The sequence below is a fragment of the Dendropsophus ebraccatus genome, chromosome 1 (assembly GCF_027789765.1).
Source record: "Dendropsophus ebraccatus isolate aDenEbr1 chromosome 1, aDenEbr1.pat, whole genome shotgun sequence".
Taxonomy (NCBI): Eukaryota; Metazoa; Chordata; class Amphibia; order Anura; family Hylidae; genus Dendropsophus; species Dendropsophus ebraccatus.
Genome location: NC_091454.1, coordinates 143,278,530 through 143,299,761, shown reverse-complemented (window position 1 = coordinate 143,299,761; position 21,232 = coordinate 143,278,530). Strand labels below are relative to the sequence as shown.

General features: G+C 42.4%; 1 protein-coding gene across 1 annotated transcript in view; it reads right to left on the bottom strand.

Moving 5' to 3' along the window:
- The window catches only part of ARIH1 (ariadne RBR E3 ubiquitin protein ligase 1), a 39,460-nt gene extending 19,837 nt beyond the window's left edge, over window positions 1-19,623 (bottom strand). Inside the window, exons 1-4 of the mRNA XM_069981017.1 lie at window positions 18,405-19,623; window positions 4,326-4,393; window positions 3,263-3,407; window positions 27-119 (exon numbers count right to left, since the gene is read on the bottom strand). Coding sequence (XP_069837118.1) covers window positions 27-119; window positions 3,263-3,407; window positions 4,326-4,393; window positions 18,405-18,695 — 597 coding nt within the window. The 5' untranslated portion in view covers window positions 18,696-19,623. The remainder of the gene's footprint in view (window positions 1-26; window positions 120-3,262; window positions 3,408-4,325; window positions 4,394-18,404) is intronic.
- Between the last annotated feature and the right edge of the window lie 1,609 nt (window positions 19,624-21,232).

The following is a 21,232-nucleotide window of genomic DNA, read 5'->3' as shown; positions in this document are numbered from 1 at the left end:
ACAGATGTAGGGTCTATGGTTATTACCTGGCCCATTCCTTCTTCTATGATTTTGGTGGTTAAATATTCACCCCAGCACTGCATGCAGAACTTATGACCACACTCAAGGCCTGTGAAATACTGTAGGAAATAAAAGAGATTTTAAGATGCACATTGAAGAGAATTGCATACAAAGTGCTAAAAAGCATAAAACGGGCTAAGCTGTTAAACATTCACTAAATTTCTAGAAAAAAATTTGCATAACACCTGGCTCTATCTTCCCTGCTGTTTTTTTTGCCATATTTAAGTGCCAAACGCTCTGTACTGCCCAGGCCACACCACTTTTCTATATCAATTCAACATAAAACAATCATTTAGCACATTGTAGTCACCAACAGCTAAATGAAAAAGTAATGTGTGTATCCTTTCCACAAGAACTATGTAACAGTCACCACTTTGGTATTCTATTTCTAAATGAAACTTTCTGCATTTACCCCCCTGAACTACTCAAAACAAACATATGGGGTCAGGTCTCTACTTTATCACATACCAAAGCTTTACCTTTTACTTAGCAAAGAAATGCCTTTTTCATTTTTTCCCCAAATCACATATTACTTTTTTAACGAAATGTAAAGCAAACACCAGAAAAAGTTCCTTTTCACCCTTATTTACACCATGAAAATCCATCTCTCTCCCCATAAAACAAAACATACAGTAGTATCTCATACAAAACAAACTTAACACTGTAGCTAGCATGTAAAGGTCCAATAACAAAAAAAGAAGTATCAGAAAGTCCAAGACAGGACTGTGATAAATGTTACACAGAGTGCTCTGGCGGACAAATAAAAAGGAAAATGTCACATTAACTCAAAAACAATGGTGGGGCAACCAGGAATTACTTTAGGGAAATAGAAAGTGAGAATACTTGATGCAAACATAAAACGAATGTGCCATCACATACATTGCTTTTTTAAATTACATTTCTCAATTGGCACCAGCATGGGGATCGCGGTGGCACCGTCCTTTTTTCAAAATGCCGCTTGATTCCTGTGTTTAGTGATAGTTCCTGTGTATTGTCCCGTGCCCAGTGCATAGACCCAGGTCGGTGCACAGGAAAAGAGCCGAGTGTGTCAACCAGACGGTGTTTTGAACAGCGCCACTCAAGAAAAGAAATCTGTTGGTAAATTTGCTTTAATGATGGCTAATGATCCAGGATTCTGTCTTGAGTCTATGATAGTGGAGCCAATCCTGAAACTTTTTTGTTTAAAAAAAATGTACTTTTCATAAACAACTAGCCAAGTGATCTTAGTGAGTTTATCCCCTTAGTAATAAACTTGCTATGGACAGAAGGATCCTCAACCATTTAACGTCAGGCTATCAGTTTCCATGCCATATATAATATATGACCAACTGATAATTTAAAACAATCAATTCTCTGGATTTCTTTGTAAAGTTTGAGTGTTAAAAGAAAAGTTTGAATTAAAGAGTTCATTGTATCCAGTACTTTCTCACATACCTGAACAATTGTGGACACTTTCACATCAAATATCACTGAAAAGGTGACACAATGGAGTTATCTACACATATACTGAAGAAAAAGAGTCCTATAAACCCTGTGTACCACAATGATCTGAGAAAGCATGTAGGACTCATTAAGGGACATAGTGGGATTCGCTTCACCTCATTTCATTATGTATATTTAATGGGGAGGGGGATTTCTTTCCTTTTTTGGATTAGTAACATGTTCTAGTAAAAGCCTGTAGAATTGTAATGGGCCTGTAGAATTAGGAGATACCTCCCACTGATCACTCTTGTTCCTGGTCAGTGTAAAAATGCAACTGGATGTAACCTGGAGTGGTAGGGAGAAGGGGAGAATCATGACCGTATAGGCAATATGGAACTGCTGGTTTGAAAGCGCAAATTCCATCTGTAATTGAGAAAATTGCTTAAGTTGTTGCAAGTTTAGTTGTTTTACTGACTCAGGGTCTATTTACACAGAAAGATTACACAGGTCAACAAAAAAAAAAAAAAAAAAAAAATTTACTGGTGTCCAAAATATTTTAATGATTTGGGGGTATTTTTGGGGTGCTGATTCTGAATATGCTATCAGTTATGCCAGATTGGCTCAAGTTTTTTTTCATGTCTTGTTCATTTTTGAAGATTACTTTCTAAAACTAGTTAAAATAAACTAAAATCAACATTTACTTTGTAAAATTTATTGTATTCATGACAATAGCAATAAAGTTAATGCCAGTGTAGCAAATTACGTCTTTTTTTTTTTTTTTACACACATTTCACGAAAATTATCAAAAACTTGAGCCAATCTGGCAAAACTGATGACATATTCAGTATCAGCACCCCAAAGTTACCCTAAATTCGTTGAAATATCTTTGGCCCCAAAAATGCTGTTGACCTGTGTTATCTGACAGATTATCTGCCAAAGATTTGAAGCCAAAGCCAGAAAGACTATAAACAGAGATCAGGTCATGAAGGAAAGACTGAGATTTCTCCTCTTTTCAAATCCATTCCTGGCTTTGGCGTCAAATCTGTCAGATAATCTTTCTGCGTAAATGGACCCTTAAAGGGGTAGTGCAACGTTTAACTTTTATTGACTAAAAAACACACATTACAAAGTTATACAACTTTGTAATGTGTGTTATTTAAGTGAATGGCCCCTTCCCCATGTTTCCCCCACCCCGGAAGTGTGGTGCATTATACCGCTATTTTGGGTCGACGGCTCCAGCCGTCCCTCATGTCGGCCCCCCACTGCTGCGTCATCAGCTGCGATCGGCTGAGCATAGCTATGCTCAGTCAATGGTTGTATAACTTGGTAATGTGTGTTATTTAGTGAATAAAAGTTAAACGCCGCACTACTCCTTTAACCTATTCTACTTGCAACTTGTGGTCACAAATCAGGTCATCAGCTCTAACACACTAGTTAGCTTTCTGCCCCTCTCCCCAGCTTGGGCCATATTCAGCCACCTAGATCAAACACTAAGTTTTTGCTCCCCAGAGGTTAAAAATGGTGCTCATATTACCAGCATTGCTCATAACTCACTCCTGCAAGACTAGCTGGCTTTAACTGGTAACTAACATCAATTTACAAGCAAACAATTTAGATGGACCAATGTAGATATGCAAACAGCATTAAAGCTTATCGACAATGAATAATATCTCATGTTCCTATTCTGACATTTCACTTGATAACACAGACACTAAAAAGTACAGACAGAAAATTCTAGAGTGATATGTAGGACTACTTTATAAGATACAAAATCACATACTGAATTTGGGTAATTCAAGTAGCAGATTTGACAGGGCATATCTTGGGCAGAGGACCGTGTGTTCATTTGCCGTGTCCGAGACTTCTTACTTGGGTTTATAACATGACATTCTGAGAACAGTTTCTCCAGGTTGCCATCAAAATACCTATGCAAGAAAAACAGAACCATCTGGTAACTGAGACTGGAGCCAGAGGGCAAAAACCTGCAAAGGATATCTAAACAATGAGTCAAGACTACTGAAAAGCTTAAAGGGAATTTAAAAAAAAAAAAAGCATTGATAGTCTATCAGTAGCTGATCAGCTGGGTGTCTGCATTACACTGAGAAAATTGCTGGAAGGAGTCGGCTCTGTACTGCCGGGATACTAATGTCTTAGCTCATACAGAAATGAACAGGAGCTGTGGCTGTAGTACTCGGTTGTTGCCAGTACACAGGGTACAGAGCCAAATGCTTCTAGCTCTATTCTCAATGTAGTGCATGCGCTGAACAGCTGACTGGCTGGGGTGTCAGCACCCTACTCCAACTATTGATAGCCTATGGTACAAATGCATAAACTCCCAGAAGAAAGTTGTTTTTAAAGACACCAGTTACATTCACAGGGATTGCAATAGACAGCAAGCTGGTTAAAATGGCCACAGACAAAACATGGGGATCCTCTTAAGTCTTATTAGCATGATATTGAGTTAGAGGATATATGAGCACATATGAAGTCTTTATTTTCAATCCACTGTTTTTACACAGCTATTTATCCATAAAGGCACTGCATTTTACAGCAGTTATACAGTATGGGCCTATTTTGTTACCGTACACAAAAGACAGCCTGTGTAACGCAGCAGTGCTCCATCTCCATTCACAGGTCCATAAAGGGAGGCTGTCAAAGCTTAACATGGTATTACCCAAACATCATGCACAGTGGAGTGACTGTTCACAGCTCTTAAACTCTTATTTTTATTTTTTTCCCTGAACAGAACAACTAAGCATCTTGTTTTCCAGTGTAAGAATTTACTCAACATTTTAAATGGATAAGTACTAAACGTCCATGATTTGGCACAGCAAAAGTCTCACCTCTCCATTAGCTTTTCCTTGTCCCAGTTGAAATGGCTGAGGAGTATTCTAGTGATGGTAGCTGGATTCTAGGGATTTCATAAAATTAGAATACAGTTAGGCAAACCCGAGGTCACATTTATAGATTATTCTTCATACTTGCAACTAACTATATTCACAAAAAGATATTTTCTTCATCATACTCATCTTTTTCTTTCTGCATGCTCACTAAGCGCCTGTTCACACTATGGACAATAGGAAGAAATTCAGAGCGGAACCCCAAATTTCCGCCTGTTTTCCATAGTGTGAACAGGCCCTTACAAATCTTGTAAGAAACAAATTGTACAACTGCATAGAAAATGTCAAATAGGACTTGAATACTATAAATGGAGTTTTCCTTCTGGATCTGGATTAAAGATAAAAAGTGCTCTGATATTATTACCACAGAGGGCGATTTTACTTATTCAGCTTCTGTCTAAGGCCTCATTTTTGCATTTCATGTGAGGTCCGTATATACGAACAACGTGCTACGGAACGGACCTTGCAGCTCCTGGCACCATCATTTATTATGAATGTTGTGAGGTCCGAAACAGTTTAAATCTTTGCACAACTGTACATCACACAAGGCAGATTTGCTTCTGTTACCGTTTTAGTCATCTGAATGGGGTTTGTAGAAACCCTTGTGCTTGCTGCCAAACACAACTCTTCTTACATGAACAGAATTGATATCTTAAAAGTTTCTAACAAAAATCTGCAGCATGTGAATATACCCTTAGACCTCACAGGGGTCAGAAGGCAGCCAGAAGAGTGTCCATTTGGCTTCCCACTTATTATACTAGTATAATACACAAAATGAAGAATTGCATAGCAGACTAAACTATGCAATTTACATATTCCAGATCAGATATTCTCTTGCAAATGTTCATTCAGCCAACTGATCTGTCGCCCCGTACAAGTGTTGTCTATGAGGAAGGGTGGGGTAAGCCGTAGCCAGTTTGATCATCTTTCCAGGTTACTACATGTGATTATTTGAGACTACAGGGGAATGTGGCACCTTCCAAACTTCCAGCAGCCCCTTCGTATCCCACCCACATAGTTTGGATCTGCAGTTAACAATTTCTGCACTGTCCGCAAACAACTGGAGAGGAAATCTGCAAGACAAATCCACAGCAAATTGTGAGCAAAGGAGACAGAGCTACTCAACACCAGAAAGGGCTTGCATACACGACAAGCAGACAGAAACCAACAGGGTGTAACATACACCTAAAATATGCATGGCAGGCACATTTCTGGCTGCACTGACTAAGGGGTAAGTGTAATCCAGATGCTTTAACACAGCCATGGAATATAGTTTTTAGTTTCAAATTTTACTCTGCAATATAGCTTTATCAACATCTGCCATATTTGACTAGTAACCTAGATCACATAAGTGTGCACTGATCAGAAACATGCAAAGTTAATAGTCATTGGATAACGATAATACTGAGAATATTGTCACATTGGTGATGCTTTCCTCATCACACTCTGCTAAGTGTACACATCTCATCAGTCTCTTCATAGATGTAACTAGAAGTCTATGACACTAGAAACAAGCCCACCACTTTTCTTTTAGCAGGGCACTTTCTGCAAGGCTTTCAGAAGGCTCCTTCCAATGAAAGCACCAAACATAGGCTAGCTTTTACAAATCAGTCAGAGCCCCACAAATCTGAATCAGCCAATGCTGCAAAAAATTGTTTTTCAATATATGGCTAGCATGCTCGAGCTGTGCTCATCTCTAATGGCTAGTTTTAAAGGGGTTATCCAGTGCTACAAAAACATGGCCACACAACTCTTGCCTCCAGTTCAGGTGCAGTTTGCAATTAAAGGACAAGTCCGGCGAAAATTATTTTTTTTATATGTTATTACTTATGGAAAGTTATACAATTTTCTAATGTACATTAATTATGGGAAATGCTCATATACTGCTATTTCCCTTAATTTAGTGTATCAGGAAGTGTTAGAATTATCTCTGAAGCAGTGACGTCACGACCCACGGTGTAATTCCTATGGAGTGTCCAGCAGGGGGCGCTCTATATATAGAAGTCAATGAGTACCATTGACTTCTATATATAGTGCGCCCCTGCTGGACACTCCATAGGAATTACAGTGTATGTAATGTAATGTAATGCACTGTACTGTTGTGACTTTATGAATACATTTATGGAATACTTTGGGGAGCAAGTGTCCTTGCTCCCCAAAGTATCCCATAAATGTATTCAATGAATACATTTGCAGGGCACCGAGCAGGGAGGGAGAGAGGTGCCATCTACCTCCCCCCCCCCTTGCTCGGTGCTGGGAACATATACAAAGTACTACTCCCCCATTATCTGCAGATAATGGGGGAGTAGTACCTGTGCTATCCCTATCGCCGCCGCTCACACAGGGGCTGCTATTCATGCCCCCCGCCGCTCCCCCTCCTCCTCCCGGCATCAAACTTACGTTTGCGCCGCTGATTCCTCGCCGCCCGCGCCGCTCCTAACTACCCGCCCGCCCGCCCCGTTCCTGGCCGCCGCTCTCTGCTCATGCCGGCCGCTTCAGCCCGCCCCCACCCCGGCCGGGGACACCAGGAAGCGCCGTGCTCCCGGCCGGGGTGGGGGTGGGCCGACGCGGCTGGCATGAGCAGAGAGCGGCGGCCAGGAACGGGGCAGGCGAGCGAGCGGGCGGGTAGTTAGGAGTGGCGCGGGCGGCGGGGAATCAGCGGCGCGATGAATAGCAGCCCCTGTGTGAGCGGCGGCGCGGGCGGTGATAGGGATAGCACAGGTACTACTCCCCCATTATCTGCAGATAATGGGGGAGTAGTACTTTGTATATGTTCCCAGCACCGAGCAGGGAGGGGGGAGGTAGATGGCACCTCTCTCCCTCCCTGCTCGGTGCCCTGCAAATGTATTCATTGAATACATTTATGGGATACTTTGGGGAGCAAGGACACTTGCTCCCCAAAGTATTCCATAAATGTATTCATAAAGTCACAACAGTACAGTGCATTACATTACATTACATACACTGTAATTCCTATGGAGTGTCCAGCAGGGGCGCACTATATATAGAAGTCAATGGTACTCATTGACTTCTATATATATAGCGCCCCCTGCTGGACACTCCATAGGAATTACACCGTTGGTCGTGATGTCACTGCTTCAGAGATAATTCTAACACTTCCTGATACACTAAATTAAGGGAAATAGCAGTATATGAGCATTTCCCATAATTAATGTACATTAGAAAATTGTATAACTTTCCATAAGTAATAACATATAAAAAAATAATTTTCGCCGGACTTCTCCTTTAAGCTCCATTCACTTCAATGGAACTGAGCAGCAAAACTTGCACCCAAACTGGAGACAAGAGTGGGGCTGTCTCTGGAAGAAAGTGGCCATGTTTTTGTGGCACTGGATAACCCCTTTAATTCCTTGCTTTATCAAAAATAATAATAATAATAACAACAATCATCATAACAATAATAATAATAATATTATTATTATTTATTTATTTGTATAGTGCCAACAGATTCCACAGCGCTAGATCTAAAACACCTAAGGATATTTTCACACTTTCAGCACCTAAATCCAGACAAAATCCCCAAACGTTATAGTACTTTAAATAACCGACACGTAAGATTGATTTCTTCAAACATATTATAAAGATTACATAAAGGGTCATAGTCAACAAATGCATAGCTGCTACAGCTGGCAGTGGAGAGGTTAATGCAACCATTCAGTGACATTACGAGATCTTCCTTTGCTACAAGCTCTCCGGTTTCAAGGACATGGTGTACACAACTCGGACACTTGACACAACCAGGGACATTAAATGCAGTACCTGGCCATTTCACAGGTACAACGTGTAGAAATTCATATAAACTGTTCTAGTCAAAATAGAATAATAGTAAATAGTTCATCTAGGTCTAAAATGCAAGGTCAACTAAAAAGCAGCCAGACTCATGTATAAAGACATTAGGATCAAGTCTTTGACATCCTATTCCCACACAGGTTAAATAGCATATGAAGACCCCCCAATTACCCGACTGAAACCTCCACTGGGGTGGTAAGTGATGGCCACTCATCAGGCTGCCGGCTTTAAAGTCTGCTCCGCTCCCTGACGCTCCTCCCCAGGTGCTGGGAAAAGATAGATCCAGTTCTGGGAAACTGGGAAAAATTTCCCAGGACTGGATCCATCTTTTTCCAGCACCTGGGGAGGAGCAGCACAGAACAGACTTCAAAGCCAACAGCCTGAGGAGCAGAATGCAGAGAGGGAGAAAGCAATTCACTTAGTTCCTATAGTAGATTTGCTCATCTCTACCTTATATCACATGCCCTGCTGATTTAGATTTTCAAAGTTAGAATGACAGGTACACTTTAAGGCTATGGTTATGTTTCACCATTTCCATTTCATTAGAATTAAAGGAGAAGTCCAGCAAAAAGTTATATTAAAGTATTTTATTGCCCTCCAAAAGTTACACAAATTACCAATATACACTTATTACAGGAAATGCATATAGGATAAGGCAGAGGGAAGCTCAGCGTCCCTCCAGTGCCCTGTGTCCCTCTGCCATCATCCTCACCAGCAGCCACAGCCCGCACAGCTCTGGGAGTCGGGTCGTGACATCACCATGTTATTCAGGAAGTAAAGCCTTGATGCAGTAGTAAGTGCAGGGAAAAAAGCACTTTATAAGCATTTCCTGTAATAAGCGTATATTGGGGATTTGTATAACTTTAGGGGGTAATACAATACTTTACAAAAAATTTACTGTATGCGTCAAAAATAAAGATGTATACACTGCGATAAATTTTTTTTTGTAATGTAAATCAATTGTCTGTTGTATGGCATAAAGCAGCATCCATTTTTACCATCCATTCACACTTTTATTCTAAAACTTATACATGAGTATATATACACAGAGTGACTGTAACCTAAGACTATACTTGGCATCATTTAGGTTGTCTGTTATCATGGTTGTCCGAGATTGGTGTGGAAACAATGTGGGCAATATCACCACAAGGCCTTCGCAAAGGAAAATGACATTAGTCGGACCCCTTTAGTCAGGGCGCATGTTGGTCAGGCTACTGTAAGCAGCGTACATTTCTGCATAGGGTGCTCATAAGCGATACCGAATAAATCGAGATGCTTCAAATATTTAATTTCCATTTTTTCATTATTTGCATATCATTAATATGTCTATCAATCATATTCTTTCCACAATACCACAACTTTGGTACTTGGTATTGCCATTTCAATGATCCATTCTACTGGCCTGGCCTGAGCGTCGCAATGACGCTGTATTGCCGAGCCGGGATCATTGTTCTGGCCTGCAGCAGGCCAAAGCACTGTATCACCCATCTAATGGATCCTTGCTGTGTATATACACAAGTCCCCCAGGGGGACTCCTAGTTAATGTAAAATAAAGTGAAAAAGTTTTTTTATTAATAAAAAAATCCCCTCCCCTAATAAAAGTCCAAATCACCTCCCTTTTCCCATTTTAGAAATATAAATAAACAAATAAATAAACCTGTTTGGTATTGCTGCGTGCGTAATTGCCTGAACAATTAAATTATCACATTCCTGATCTCGCACGGTAAACTGTGTAAGTGCAAAAAAATTCCAAAGTGCAAAATTGCGCATTTTTGGGTGCATCAAATCCAGAAAAAAATCTAACATAAAGTGATCAAAAAGTCGCATATACGCAAACAAGGTACCGAAAGAAAGGATAGATCATGGCTCAAAAAATTACACCCCCATAGACCAAAAAATAAAAGCGTTATAAGGATGGGAACAGAGCAATTTTAAACACATTTAGTTTTTTTAAAAGGTTTTAATTTTTTAAAAGCCGTTAAATAATATAAAAGTTATGCAAGTTACATATCACTGTAATCGTACTGATGTGAGGAACATAGATAACATGTCAGTTTTACCATAGGGCGAACAGCGTAAACGCGTAACTCCCTGAAACCAAAACAAATTCCTTTTTTCTTTCAATTTGACAGTGCAAATGATTTTTTCTGGTTTCGCTGGATATTTTATGGAAAAATGATGCCTGTCATTGCAAAGTACAATTGGTTTCGCAAAAAATAAGGGCTCATGTGGGTCTCTAGGTGAAAAATATGGCCCTTTTAAACATAAAGTGGAAAAAGAAAAAGTGCAAAAACGAAAATTGGCTTTGACCTTAAGGGGTTAAGGGTATGTTCACACAATGTTTTATGGATAAAAATCCATAAAACTGTAAATAATTATTTATGGACGTATTTTGTTTGAACATACCATAAATCAGGACTTCTTGCTTTAATATTAAAGAAAAACAAATTCTGTTGTAAAACATTGCCTCTGTGTCATTTCTATAAAGAAATAGTGTATATAAAAGCTGATTAAAGCTGAATCCAGGATGAGTAAATATCCGGAGACATTTAGGGGGCAGGTACTGAGACAGGGACTAGTGATTAGCTTCTGCGTCACACATAAGAAGCTTCTGCCGAGGCCCAGGAATTAACCTGTTTGCTCTAAAGGGGCAATAAAGCTAAAGCTTCATCAGAAAGAAAATTTCCATACATTAAGAAACACATACCATTTACCTAACCAGTCAACTTTTTATAGGCTGTGTTATCTACACAGCTATTCACATGCGAATATAGAAAGTCTCAAAATATAAATAAAGATTATTAAGGTTCATATGGGCAGTACCGGCCGGGCAAATTAATGTCACAACACAAATCTCTGTAAAATAAAAAAAAATGTCTGCAAAAGAAATCCATCCTATATAACTTGAAGTGTTTCTGCTGCACACGCTAGAACTTCACAAATCTATTTCAAATGTATGGAACAGATTTCTGCCGCAAAAGTTTCCAGGAGAGATCTGCTGGTGAGATGTGTGAACTAACCCTTAGGCCCCGTGCACACAGAGCAAGAGCGGCGGAATGCCGCCAGTCTCCGTGTCATAATTACACTCTATGGGAAGCTCGCGCGACAATTCCGCCGCTCTTGCTCTGTGTCTAAGGGTGGGTTCACAAGTAAAGTAATCACAGCCAATTTCACGATGTAAATTCGCAACATCTGGTGCGATTCCCCTCCTGTCAGTTTCAATAGGATTACATACTCACAGCAGAATTGTCATCTTGTTGCGAGTATGTAGGCGGCAGCCCTCTTAACCCCCCAGCAGCCCGATACATACAGTACACGGTCCGCGCTCCAGCTTGTTCTGTGGCTCCTGGTGTCTGGACGTCCCACTTAGCCGATCAGGGCGCTGTCCCGCTGAATGACAATTCTGCTGCGAGTATGTAATGCTATTGAAAGTGACAGGAGAGGAATCACAGTGGATTTCACTGTGATTCCGTTACACGTGAACCCACCTAAGAGGGTTTTGTGTTTAAAAGTACTGCAATTTTTTAATGGTCAACAGGATGCTAAAATCTGATGTGTACCACATACTTGTATGTAAAAGAGTTCAAATGTGCTGTTCTTAAGTTACTTAAATATCTGTAGAGTTCTTCTCCCCCATGGATTTGATCACTTCCTGGTTTCCTCTCTGATATGTGGCTGCGCTGTTGCCATGCAACGGAGCACACACTTTCCCACAGTCCCTCTTGCTTGCATGTACAGTGGAAACTAAAGGTCTCCATACACCCCATATTTATGACACAGTGGTTCGGCCGTCAGTATAAAGTGACTCCCGAATTTATAAAGTATAAAGCTCTCCCGAATGACAAACGACAGATGACGCCAGTGATGACAGGGGTCGGGCATGATATGAGCCTTTTAATTCCACAAAACAATAAGTCTAAGCATCTATCCAACATTTTCTGAAAACTATTGTCAAGTCAATCAGTGATCTAAAGCCTAAAATATTATGGGCTTCCCTGCCATAAACTGAAGTGAAAATGCCTTACAAGCCAGTTTGAGACTATGTTCTTTTTATAAAAAGAACGGCCATTGTTTTCATAATGCATTGATCTCCACTAAAGTCAATTCAAACACCGGACATTGTTTCAAACAATGTATTTAACATCGGCCATTGTTAGGCAACTGCCATTGAAATAATGTTCGTCCTTTATTTTTGGACATTGTCCATAGACTTCAATGCAATTTTTCATTTAAAACAACGTTCGTGTTTTGTGTGTCAAATAACGGCTATTGTTTATAGTTGTATATTGTTTGTTGTAGTAGGAACATAACCTAAAATCAGTGGGCTTCACACATAGTATTTCGATCAAGACCTTTCAAAGATTCAAAACCAGGAGTGGGTTTCATGAAGCTTCTCTATCAACAAATATTAGATATCTCAGCAAACTGTATATACAAGAAGTAGACAAAACAATGGTCCCAGAGAAACACTTTTTCCCTCTTATTTAAATGCATTCTAAACATTGCCTGCTCAGCCAATCAGCAGCTAGGAAATGTCTCATGCCAACCCTGATCCAGGAAGTCCCAACCATAACATAGGTGATCAACCACTGATCAGTGAGGTGACAACACCCAGCACCTGCACTACACTGATCACTGGACAGTGGGCAGCATGGTTACAGGTACAGTATTGTAGTCACATGTCACTACCACAGGAGCAGTTGGCTCCTGGCCCCCATCACTATGTGGTCACTATTAGTGACATCTGTTTTGTCCATAAAAAACCCTTTGTTGTAACTTGATTTACACTGTTACTGATATACACTGTCTGATTTCACATTCCCGGTAGCGGGGGTGTTAACGGGGTGGGCTGCTGACATACTGGCAGTGGGATGTTAATCCCGCTGCCAGTTTGTCTGCACATTGAATGTAAAGGGCAGGGATCCGCAGCGGATCTCGCTGTGAATTAGAAGCGAGAAATCCGCTGTGGATACGACCAGTGTGTTTGTACCCTTAAAGAACAGCCCTGCACAAAAACTCATGAAATAATTCTACTCTATAATGTAAGAGAAGGTCTACTTCCTGGGCACATATGTGTATGCATGTATGTACATAGCATATACCGCTATGTAATGACTGCAGAGGGACACCTTTCCCGATTACATGAAGGGCTTAACACGTAAGATTCAGTTAGATGTATTGCCCAACCTAGGTCCCTCACATCACTATTGTATGCCATTATACCCTCATATAGTAAGTCCATTTTTCCCCCTTTATTAAAAGGGGTTACCCATGCTTTGCAAACCATGGCAGATTTCTTTCAGAAACAGCACCTCTCCTGTCCTCGGTTTGGGTGGAGTGCTGCAACTCATTTCCACTTAAATAAATTGAGCTGAATTGTAATACCACACAGAGGATGGTGCTGTTTTTCCTAGAAAGTAGCTGTTTTTTCCCCTGATCCTGGATAACCCCCATAAAATAAGTACCATGTGGTACATTTCCACATTCCCCTATGCTTACTCGCTGAGTTTATGTGAGTAGAACATGTGACATATACCATGTATATGAAGCATGTATTAATGCTGAATTTCAAAAGTAGACATAAAATTGGTTTGCCAGTGGACCTGAGGTCAAGCAAAAAACATTTTTTTAATATTCTTTTATATCCTTGGATTACTCTGTTTTACAAATATGAAATACAGAACACAGCTGTCTAGAAGCGAGTGTACACAACGCGCTCCACCACATGACTTTACCAGACACAGTCCAGTCCTAGGCCTACATGAGCATACACATTCCCCGAAACTTAAAAAACAACACCATGAAACAATAAAATAAAACAAATACACATATTTAGTATTGCCACAATGACCTAAACTATAAAATTACTCAAGTTAAAAAAAAATGCTGTTTTTTTAATCTGCTTTCAAAAAATAGAAAAGAAAGCAATCAAAATGTCAAAATAAAGGAGTATGATGGGACCTCTGCCACAAATAATGCCTAAGATCATTTCTGGATACAGGCTGGTCATACAGACAGTATCACGGCAAACAAAAACTAACCAGTAGCCCCTATAGAATCTATGCTGGACTGTTTTGTTTTATTTTATTAATTTCTGTATATTTGCTTCTGTATATTTGCTGGGGGGGGGGGGAGGGGATTTCCTGACACATACACCAAACAGACACTACTGACATGGTGTGAATAGAGGTCTACACTACTGGGGCTCAGGTTAGGAGGAAACACATGATCTGTGTTTTCCCGACAGTCTTGATACATATGGCTGGCTGATAAAACTGGTAGTCTAGTACATAAAAGTTACCAGTCATCTGCATTAAGAAAAATGTAAAAAGGACACAGATCACCTTCTTCTTTACATGTCCTGAAGTTCTGCACAGGGAATTCCAGTGACATCAATGATGCCATAGGATACACTCTAGCATTGCCCTGTTGCATTTAGGAAGACAGGGCTCAATATGAACCCTGTGTTTAGGCTTCTACTGACAGGGAACAGATTACTTCAGTCCCCTACATGGTACATGGTTGGGCTAAGGAGAGCAGTGTCAGAGGATGGAAGGTAAGATTATCCCAGAGAGTTTAACACTGATGGCCTACTCCTCTCTCATGGTTAAATGGCTGGCGCTGCGGCAGCCCTGTTTACTTCAATGTGAGTAACAACAGTGGGTACACCAGTGTTCTCAATGGCACCATGAGATAAGAGTCATTGAAAGCCACAGATTTTGGCAGAAATTGGCCTACAAGGTGAGTTGAGGTCTCCAGACTGTCCCTCTAAGGGTGCGCTCACATGTACAGGATCTGCAGCAGATTTGATGGCCCAGAGTTACTTTGCATTGAATCTGCAACTTCAAATCTGTGCCATCAAATCTGCTGCAGATCCTATATGTGTGAACGCACCCAAATAGATATTTCAGGAGAAAAAGACAGTAGATTTGATAGAAACACAATTAATTCTTTATTGCATGGGAAATTATCAGTTTTTCTAGCCTGACACTAAACGATTCTCTGCCTGAACGGCCGGTAATCGGCCAAGTAATGCCGATAATCGTTTAGTGTGATAGGTCCTTAAGTCCGTCCTATATATTTTCTGTTCCCTTTGAAACCAGTCTTAGTTTTTCTTTAGAAAACAGCAGTGGTAGCTGTGTGTGACTGCAGCCTAAGGAGTCCCTTTTTATAATAATTAGGTTCATGGCAGCGGGCAGAGGAGATACATTCTATAGGAAAACATTAGGGAAAGTTTCTTCTCTACAGGGGAACAGATTTCTAACTAAAGCCAAACTAATAAAACCCTGGTACCTGTTGCACTCACAGAATTTATATTATGCAACATTACCTTAAATAATGTTTCATGTATAATTGTGTCACTTACACAGATATACCAGACGCTCATACCAGGAGAGGGCACAGTCACAGGGACAATCTACAGGCAGTGAATCATTTGCTTGACATAGAAATTATCCATACGATAAAGTCACACAACTGCATCTTAATGTGTTTATTCATACTGTGTCACTGCATTGATATCATACTAACATTCCTTCCCCTACAGAGTCAAGAGCCAAGTAAGCCACCAAGTGCCACCAAGCTGAAAAGAATCTCTTTAATAAAGTTATTTTATGAGTAACCTTTCATTTTGATTTGCATTTAATAGGCTTCTCTTATCCATGTGACGTCACGGTCAGGCAGTCATGTGACACATGGCTTTGGACCTTGCGCAGAGAAGTACTATGCAAGTATGGTCACATGTAGCATTAACAAAGCATACTTTTCAAAGCAGAAAATCTGCATTTTTTAACCAAATTCCCTCCTGCTACACAAAGGAGGAGAAACACTCTGAAATGCTCCAGTGTCCAGAGTAAGGCAATATTCACAAGTTCCTGACTTTTTTCAGGTCTGTATATTATGCCCGCAATTTTTAGCCCGTGATCCGCAAAAATGCATATGTATTGAGTCTGTAGGTACTGAGTCTGAAGGTCCATAAGAGTAAGGAAAGTACTTGTAAAAAAAAAAAAAAAAAAAAAGGGAAGGAGGAATAGTTAAAATGCTGACACTGGCTAGAACTTTTTGCAGTTGTTATGGATGGAACGTCCAGAATGTCAGCAAAAATATGGATTCCATAGACTTCTATTGGTGTGTCTGGTTGCTGTCAGACAAAGAATGTTTATAAAAAAAAATTTTTAAAAATTAAAATCATCGATGTCAGACAAACTTGCATTCGACCAACAAATAAGGGCCCTATAACACGGAGCGATAATCCGGAAGCGGGAGAGGTAAGGTATCAGGTGTTTGGGCAAAGGCTGCATGGACATCGCTAACAATGTCCATGCAGCCCTAACTGCCCAATTATCGGGCCATCTAATACTAAAATAATCGGGCAGTAGGCAGCCAATGTAATAGGACCCTAATTTTCCAATTCCCCAGACATTTTCACAAGTATTCGGAACAGGGACAGGGAAGAAAGCCGAAGCCAGACACCGGCAGGTTATTTTGCTGAAAACAAAAAGATCAGGAAGTTTAAATTCAGCATGCCCCCATTCACATTGGATGGTCAGCCAGTCATGCCAGAATCAGCGGGTTCCCCAGACACAGATTAACCTAAAGGTTTCTTGTTAATGTGCACAGAAGTAAACTGAGCCGTGCCATAGATCTAACAGTCCTGTGATATAACCAACATTGATGCCACACGGACTAGCTGCCTCCGCCTGTGTTGTTTATATATGGCCACAAGTATTTTTACACTTAGGAATCTTGAAGTATTAAAAGATAGTAAGTGCTTTAACTTTACATGAGCTGTTAAAGGGAAAAAAACAAAACATGATATACACCATGAAAAGAGAACCTACAATAGAATCTGAATAATCTTCCACTGTTTTGTGCTCCAGCTGGAAGGCTGCTATTCAGAAAATACATACGGTATATTAAATAATAGATGGATTCCATGTTATGTACCAGTAGATTAACGCCGTACAACTTAAAGGGGCTTTTTACTTCAGACAATTCTGACTTTATATAAGGATACTTTGACAATACACCAATTCCTAACAATCCTTACTGCTGGAACTACTAGCGATTAGCTGTAATCTGCAAGAAAAACCTGGAAGTGTTTAATTTACCTGCAGCTCCACTGCAAGGAAAACTGGACATTACACATTCAAGTCAATGAGATGTCATTGTACTCATTAAAAGAGAACCCTGGGCTGGGGTGATTTTTGTCAGAGTGCTGGTGAGAGGGAGGATGAGAGAAGAAACATGCTCTCACCTCCCCTGTTCCACCAATGGTATCCCGCAGCTCTGATCCTGGACCTCAGGAGCTGAGTGGGGATTTGGGAAGTGACATGCCAGGCCCGCTCAGCCAGTCAGCCTCCCCAGAGGGCTTCTGCCTCGAGTGCCGATGGGCACTTAGACCCCAAAATGGCCGGGATCGTGGGACAAGAGCTGCAGAATACCAGCAGCGGCACTGCAGCGGGGGAGGTGAGAGCATGTCATTTCTTTCATCTTCCCCCTCCACAGCACTCGGCCAAAAATCGCCCCAGCCCAGAGTTCTCCTTTAAAATAAGTAACAATTTCCACTTTATTACTATGTGCCACACCACCAATAGAGACAATCAAAAAAGGTAATCTGTGGTCACACAGGTGTCTTGGCTCCTCTTCATAACAGATCCCTGACAGCTACACTGGATCCTGGTTTCCATCAGGGTTCAGGTATATCTACCACAGCGGATTGCGATACCCTTACCGCCCAACACAAGAGCCCGTGATGGAAACCATGAAGCAAGTGTGTGTAAACTGAACCATGGGTAATTCATTTATTAGAGCACTGGTTCCTGGGGTCTGCCCAGCAAGGAGTAGCATATATACTGCAAAAGACATTAAAGGAGTTGTCCTTAGACACAATTTTTTTTTACAAATGGCTGGGGGTGCTTTGAAAGCTAAATGAGTCCCCTATAGCTTATGCTATGGCAATCCCCGTCGCCACCATGTTCTGTTCCTGTGATGAGTTGTCTCAGCAGGATGTGCCCTGTCAGCCAATCACTACTGGTAACAGTGTCCCACCTCAGGTGAGTGATTGACTGAAAAGGTAGATCCTGCCAAGATGACTCACCTCAGGATGCAGGGGTAAGGAGAATAAGACCGTTTTTGTTTTTATGTGCCACCAGCCAAATCTAAAAAAAAATGTCATGTCCGCTAAAATAAATACCATGCTACACAGTATACCTGGATGACTTCATTGACTTCCCGAATGCATTCTACCATGTGCTGTAAAATCTGCTCAGCAGTGAGGACCTCGTATCGGTAGTCATCGTCTTCCTCACCACCAGGACCAGGTCCAAGAACACCTCCGCCTCCTTCTCCGCATATCCCGGCTCTCTCAGATCCGCCAAGTCCAGCTTCCACCAGCTCCACATCTCCCAGCTCTAGCTCGTCTTCGTGGTCATCGGCCGCGCTGTCTTCGCTGCACTCTTCGTCTTCATCAAAATCATAGTTGTAGCCTTCGTCTGAGTCCATGTTCCCAGTTGTAGGGACAAGATAAACACAACTACAAACCAATATGGGGTATCAGCTACAAAGTCTGCAGCGTCTTAAGAGTCCCGGCAAAGGAGACGGCACAACAGAGAACTTAAAATAATAAAGAACGCTGCTCCTTCTACCCCCTGAACGTCAGTAATTCTGTCAGCTCTGTATATCAAAGTCAACATATATAGGACCACCCTATTGTAAGGTGCCAGTGGGGCCCTTGACTAGGGTGGGCTTGGGAGGGAGATGTGGTAAGACTGTCCTGTCACTTCCAGCTCATCCTCCCCCCTATGTGCCAGCAGCGCTGCTTCCCCTAGTAAGTCCCTGTATATACTCACATACCTGGCAGCTGCTGTACCCAGGTGGCAGTGTGTCTGGGCAGAGAACTGATGCCCACCTCAGCCTACAGCTGCACTGGAAGCCTAGGGGCACTACCTGGAGGGAAGGCGAGGAGGTGGCAGTCCTAGCATGACATGTGGCTGTCCGGCACGGCTCGCCTACAGCCGGTGTAGTGTCTGAGGACTGCCCCTCTGCCGCCCGATACTATGAATGAGTCACCGGCTCCACACAGGAACTGCCTCTCCTCTATGGCCGATATAAGCTGCGTCTCCTACAGACGGTGTGTACGGGGCCTGGCTCACCGGACCTCGGGCTCTATACACACACGGGGTCTCCGGTATGTCCGGAGCAGACAGGCCTCAGGCCCCTCTATCACCGCCCCTTCCCAATGCGCGCCCCCGTTCCGGTGAGTGCGCGCTCCCGGGGCGAAGAGTCCGCTCCTCCTCCGAGCCCACAAGCCGCGCGGCAGCAGGGATTCTCAGTCGCCAAGTAACGGACAACCCCCCCTCCCCCGGTTCCGGTCTCCTGGAGACACCGTGCAGCTCCCGTCGCTCAGCCAACAAAGGGGCGGTAGCGTCACGCACGAGCACGTTAGCGCATCACCACCTGAGCGACGGCGTCCAGTTTCCGGCGAAGTCACTTCGCCATCTTGGGTGTGGAAAGAAAAAGCTATGTCAGGGTGTGTGTGTGGCAAAGAGGGCCACTTACTGAGGGAACCATATTGGTTGTGGCAGTGACGACCATGGGATCACATGTCCTGTGTGACTGGTGGAGGATAGACAGTGGCATGCTGCAGCAGGGACTCCATAGGAAGGGGCAAAGTACCTAGTGCTTACAAAGTGCTAGCCATCTTATTGGCTGTAGAAGATATGAAGAAGAAAGTCTTCAGATCCTTTAAGTTTGTCCACATTATGTTATCTTGCATTCTTGTGCTAAAATACAAAAAAAAAAAAAAAAAACATATTGATGTTTCCCAGGGGGCAAAGAAACTAGGATTCCACTGTATGGAGCTTTACCAGCAGCTAACAGCCGTATCTTTCGCTGGTCTCCCTGAGATCAGAGATCTTTGGTCTACTAGGCATTGCTCCCACCTAGCCAGAATCCGGCTCCACACTGATGAGGGGCAACACCCAGGAACAGCAGTCTGGATAGATACCTGGCTTTAGTATTTTACTGGTCATACGATCAGATTTGTAATTGAGTTGGATATTGACTGAAGGGGACACTTAAAGTGACTGTACCACCAGGCCCAGGCAGAAGCACTGGAGGCAGGCCGACCCACCCTTAGTGGGAAGAAACCCCATCCCCTCCATGATAGGGTTCCATTGATTCTAATGGAGTCACGTCATGAAGGGGCTGGAGTTTCTTTCCACTAAGGGTGGGTCGGCCTGCCTCCAGTGCTTCTGCTTGGGCCTGGTGGTACAGTCACTTTAATATTGTGATTTTGGTGGTCTCCATAGAGGAGCCATCCCTATGCTAGGTTCATCCCTGGAGTGATATCTGGCTTGTCCTGTGTTTTGAGACTCTTAAAGGGGTTATCCAGTGCTACAAAAAAATGGCCACTTTCAGAGACAACACGACTCGTCTCCAGCCCAGGTACGGTTTGCAATTAACCCTTAAAGGACAACTCCCACGAAAAAATTTTTTGGCTTATTTCACACACATTACAAAGTTATATAACTTTGTAATGTGATTAAATGCCCGGTCTGGCCCCCTTCCCCCACTTTCCGCCCCCCCCCCCCAGAAGTTAAAGAATGTATACATTACCTATTACGATCGTCGCGGTCCTCTTCTCCCGGGCGGCATCTGGTGACGACGACGTCAGAGCCGGGGGGGGGGCGGTCCGGGTCTTCTTCCTCCTCGGCGTCTTCATTGAAAGTGAATGGGAGAGAAAAGGCTGCTGGTGCACATGCGCACCAGCAGCCTTTTCATTGGCTGGAGCGCATCACATGGCTTCCAGCTTGCTCAGCCCTGATTGGCTGAGCTTGCTGGAAGCCATGTGATGCGCTCCAGCCAATGAAAAGGCTGCCGGTGCGCAAGCGCACTGGCAGCCTTTTCTCTCCCATGGACCCAGAAGTAAGAGGCATCGCTGGATGGCGGACGCAGGTGACGGTGAGGCGGATGGCAGGCGAATGGAGTGGCGATCGTCACCGGAGGGATGGTGAGTATGGTGTCTGTGTGTCTCTGTT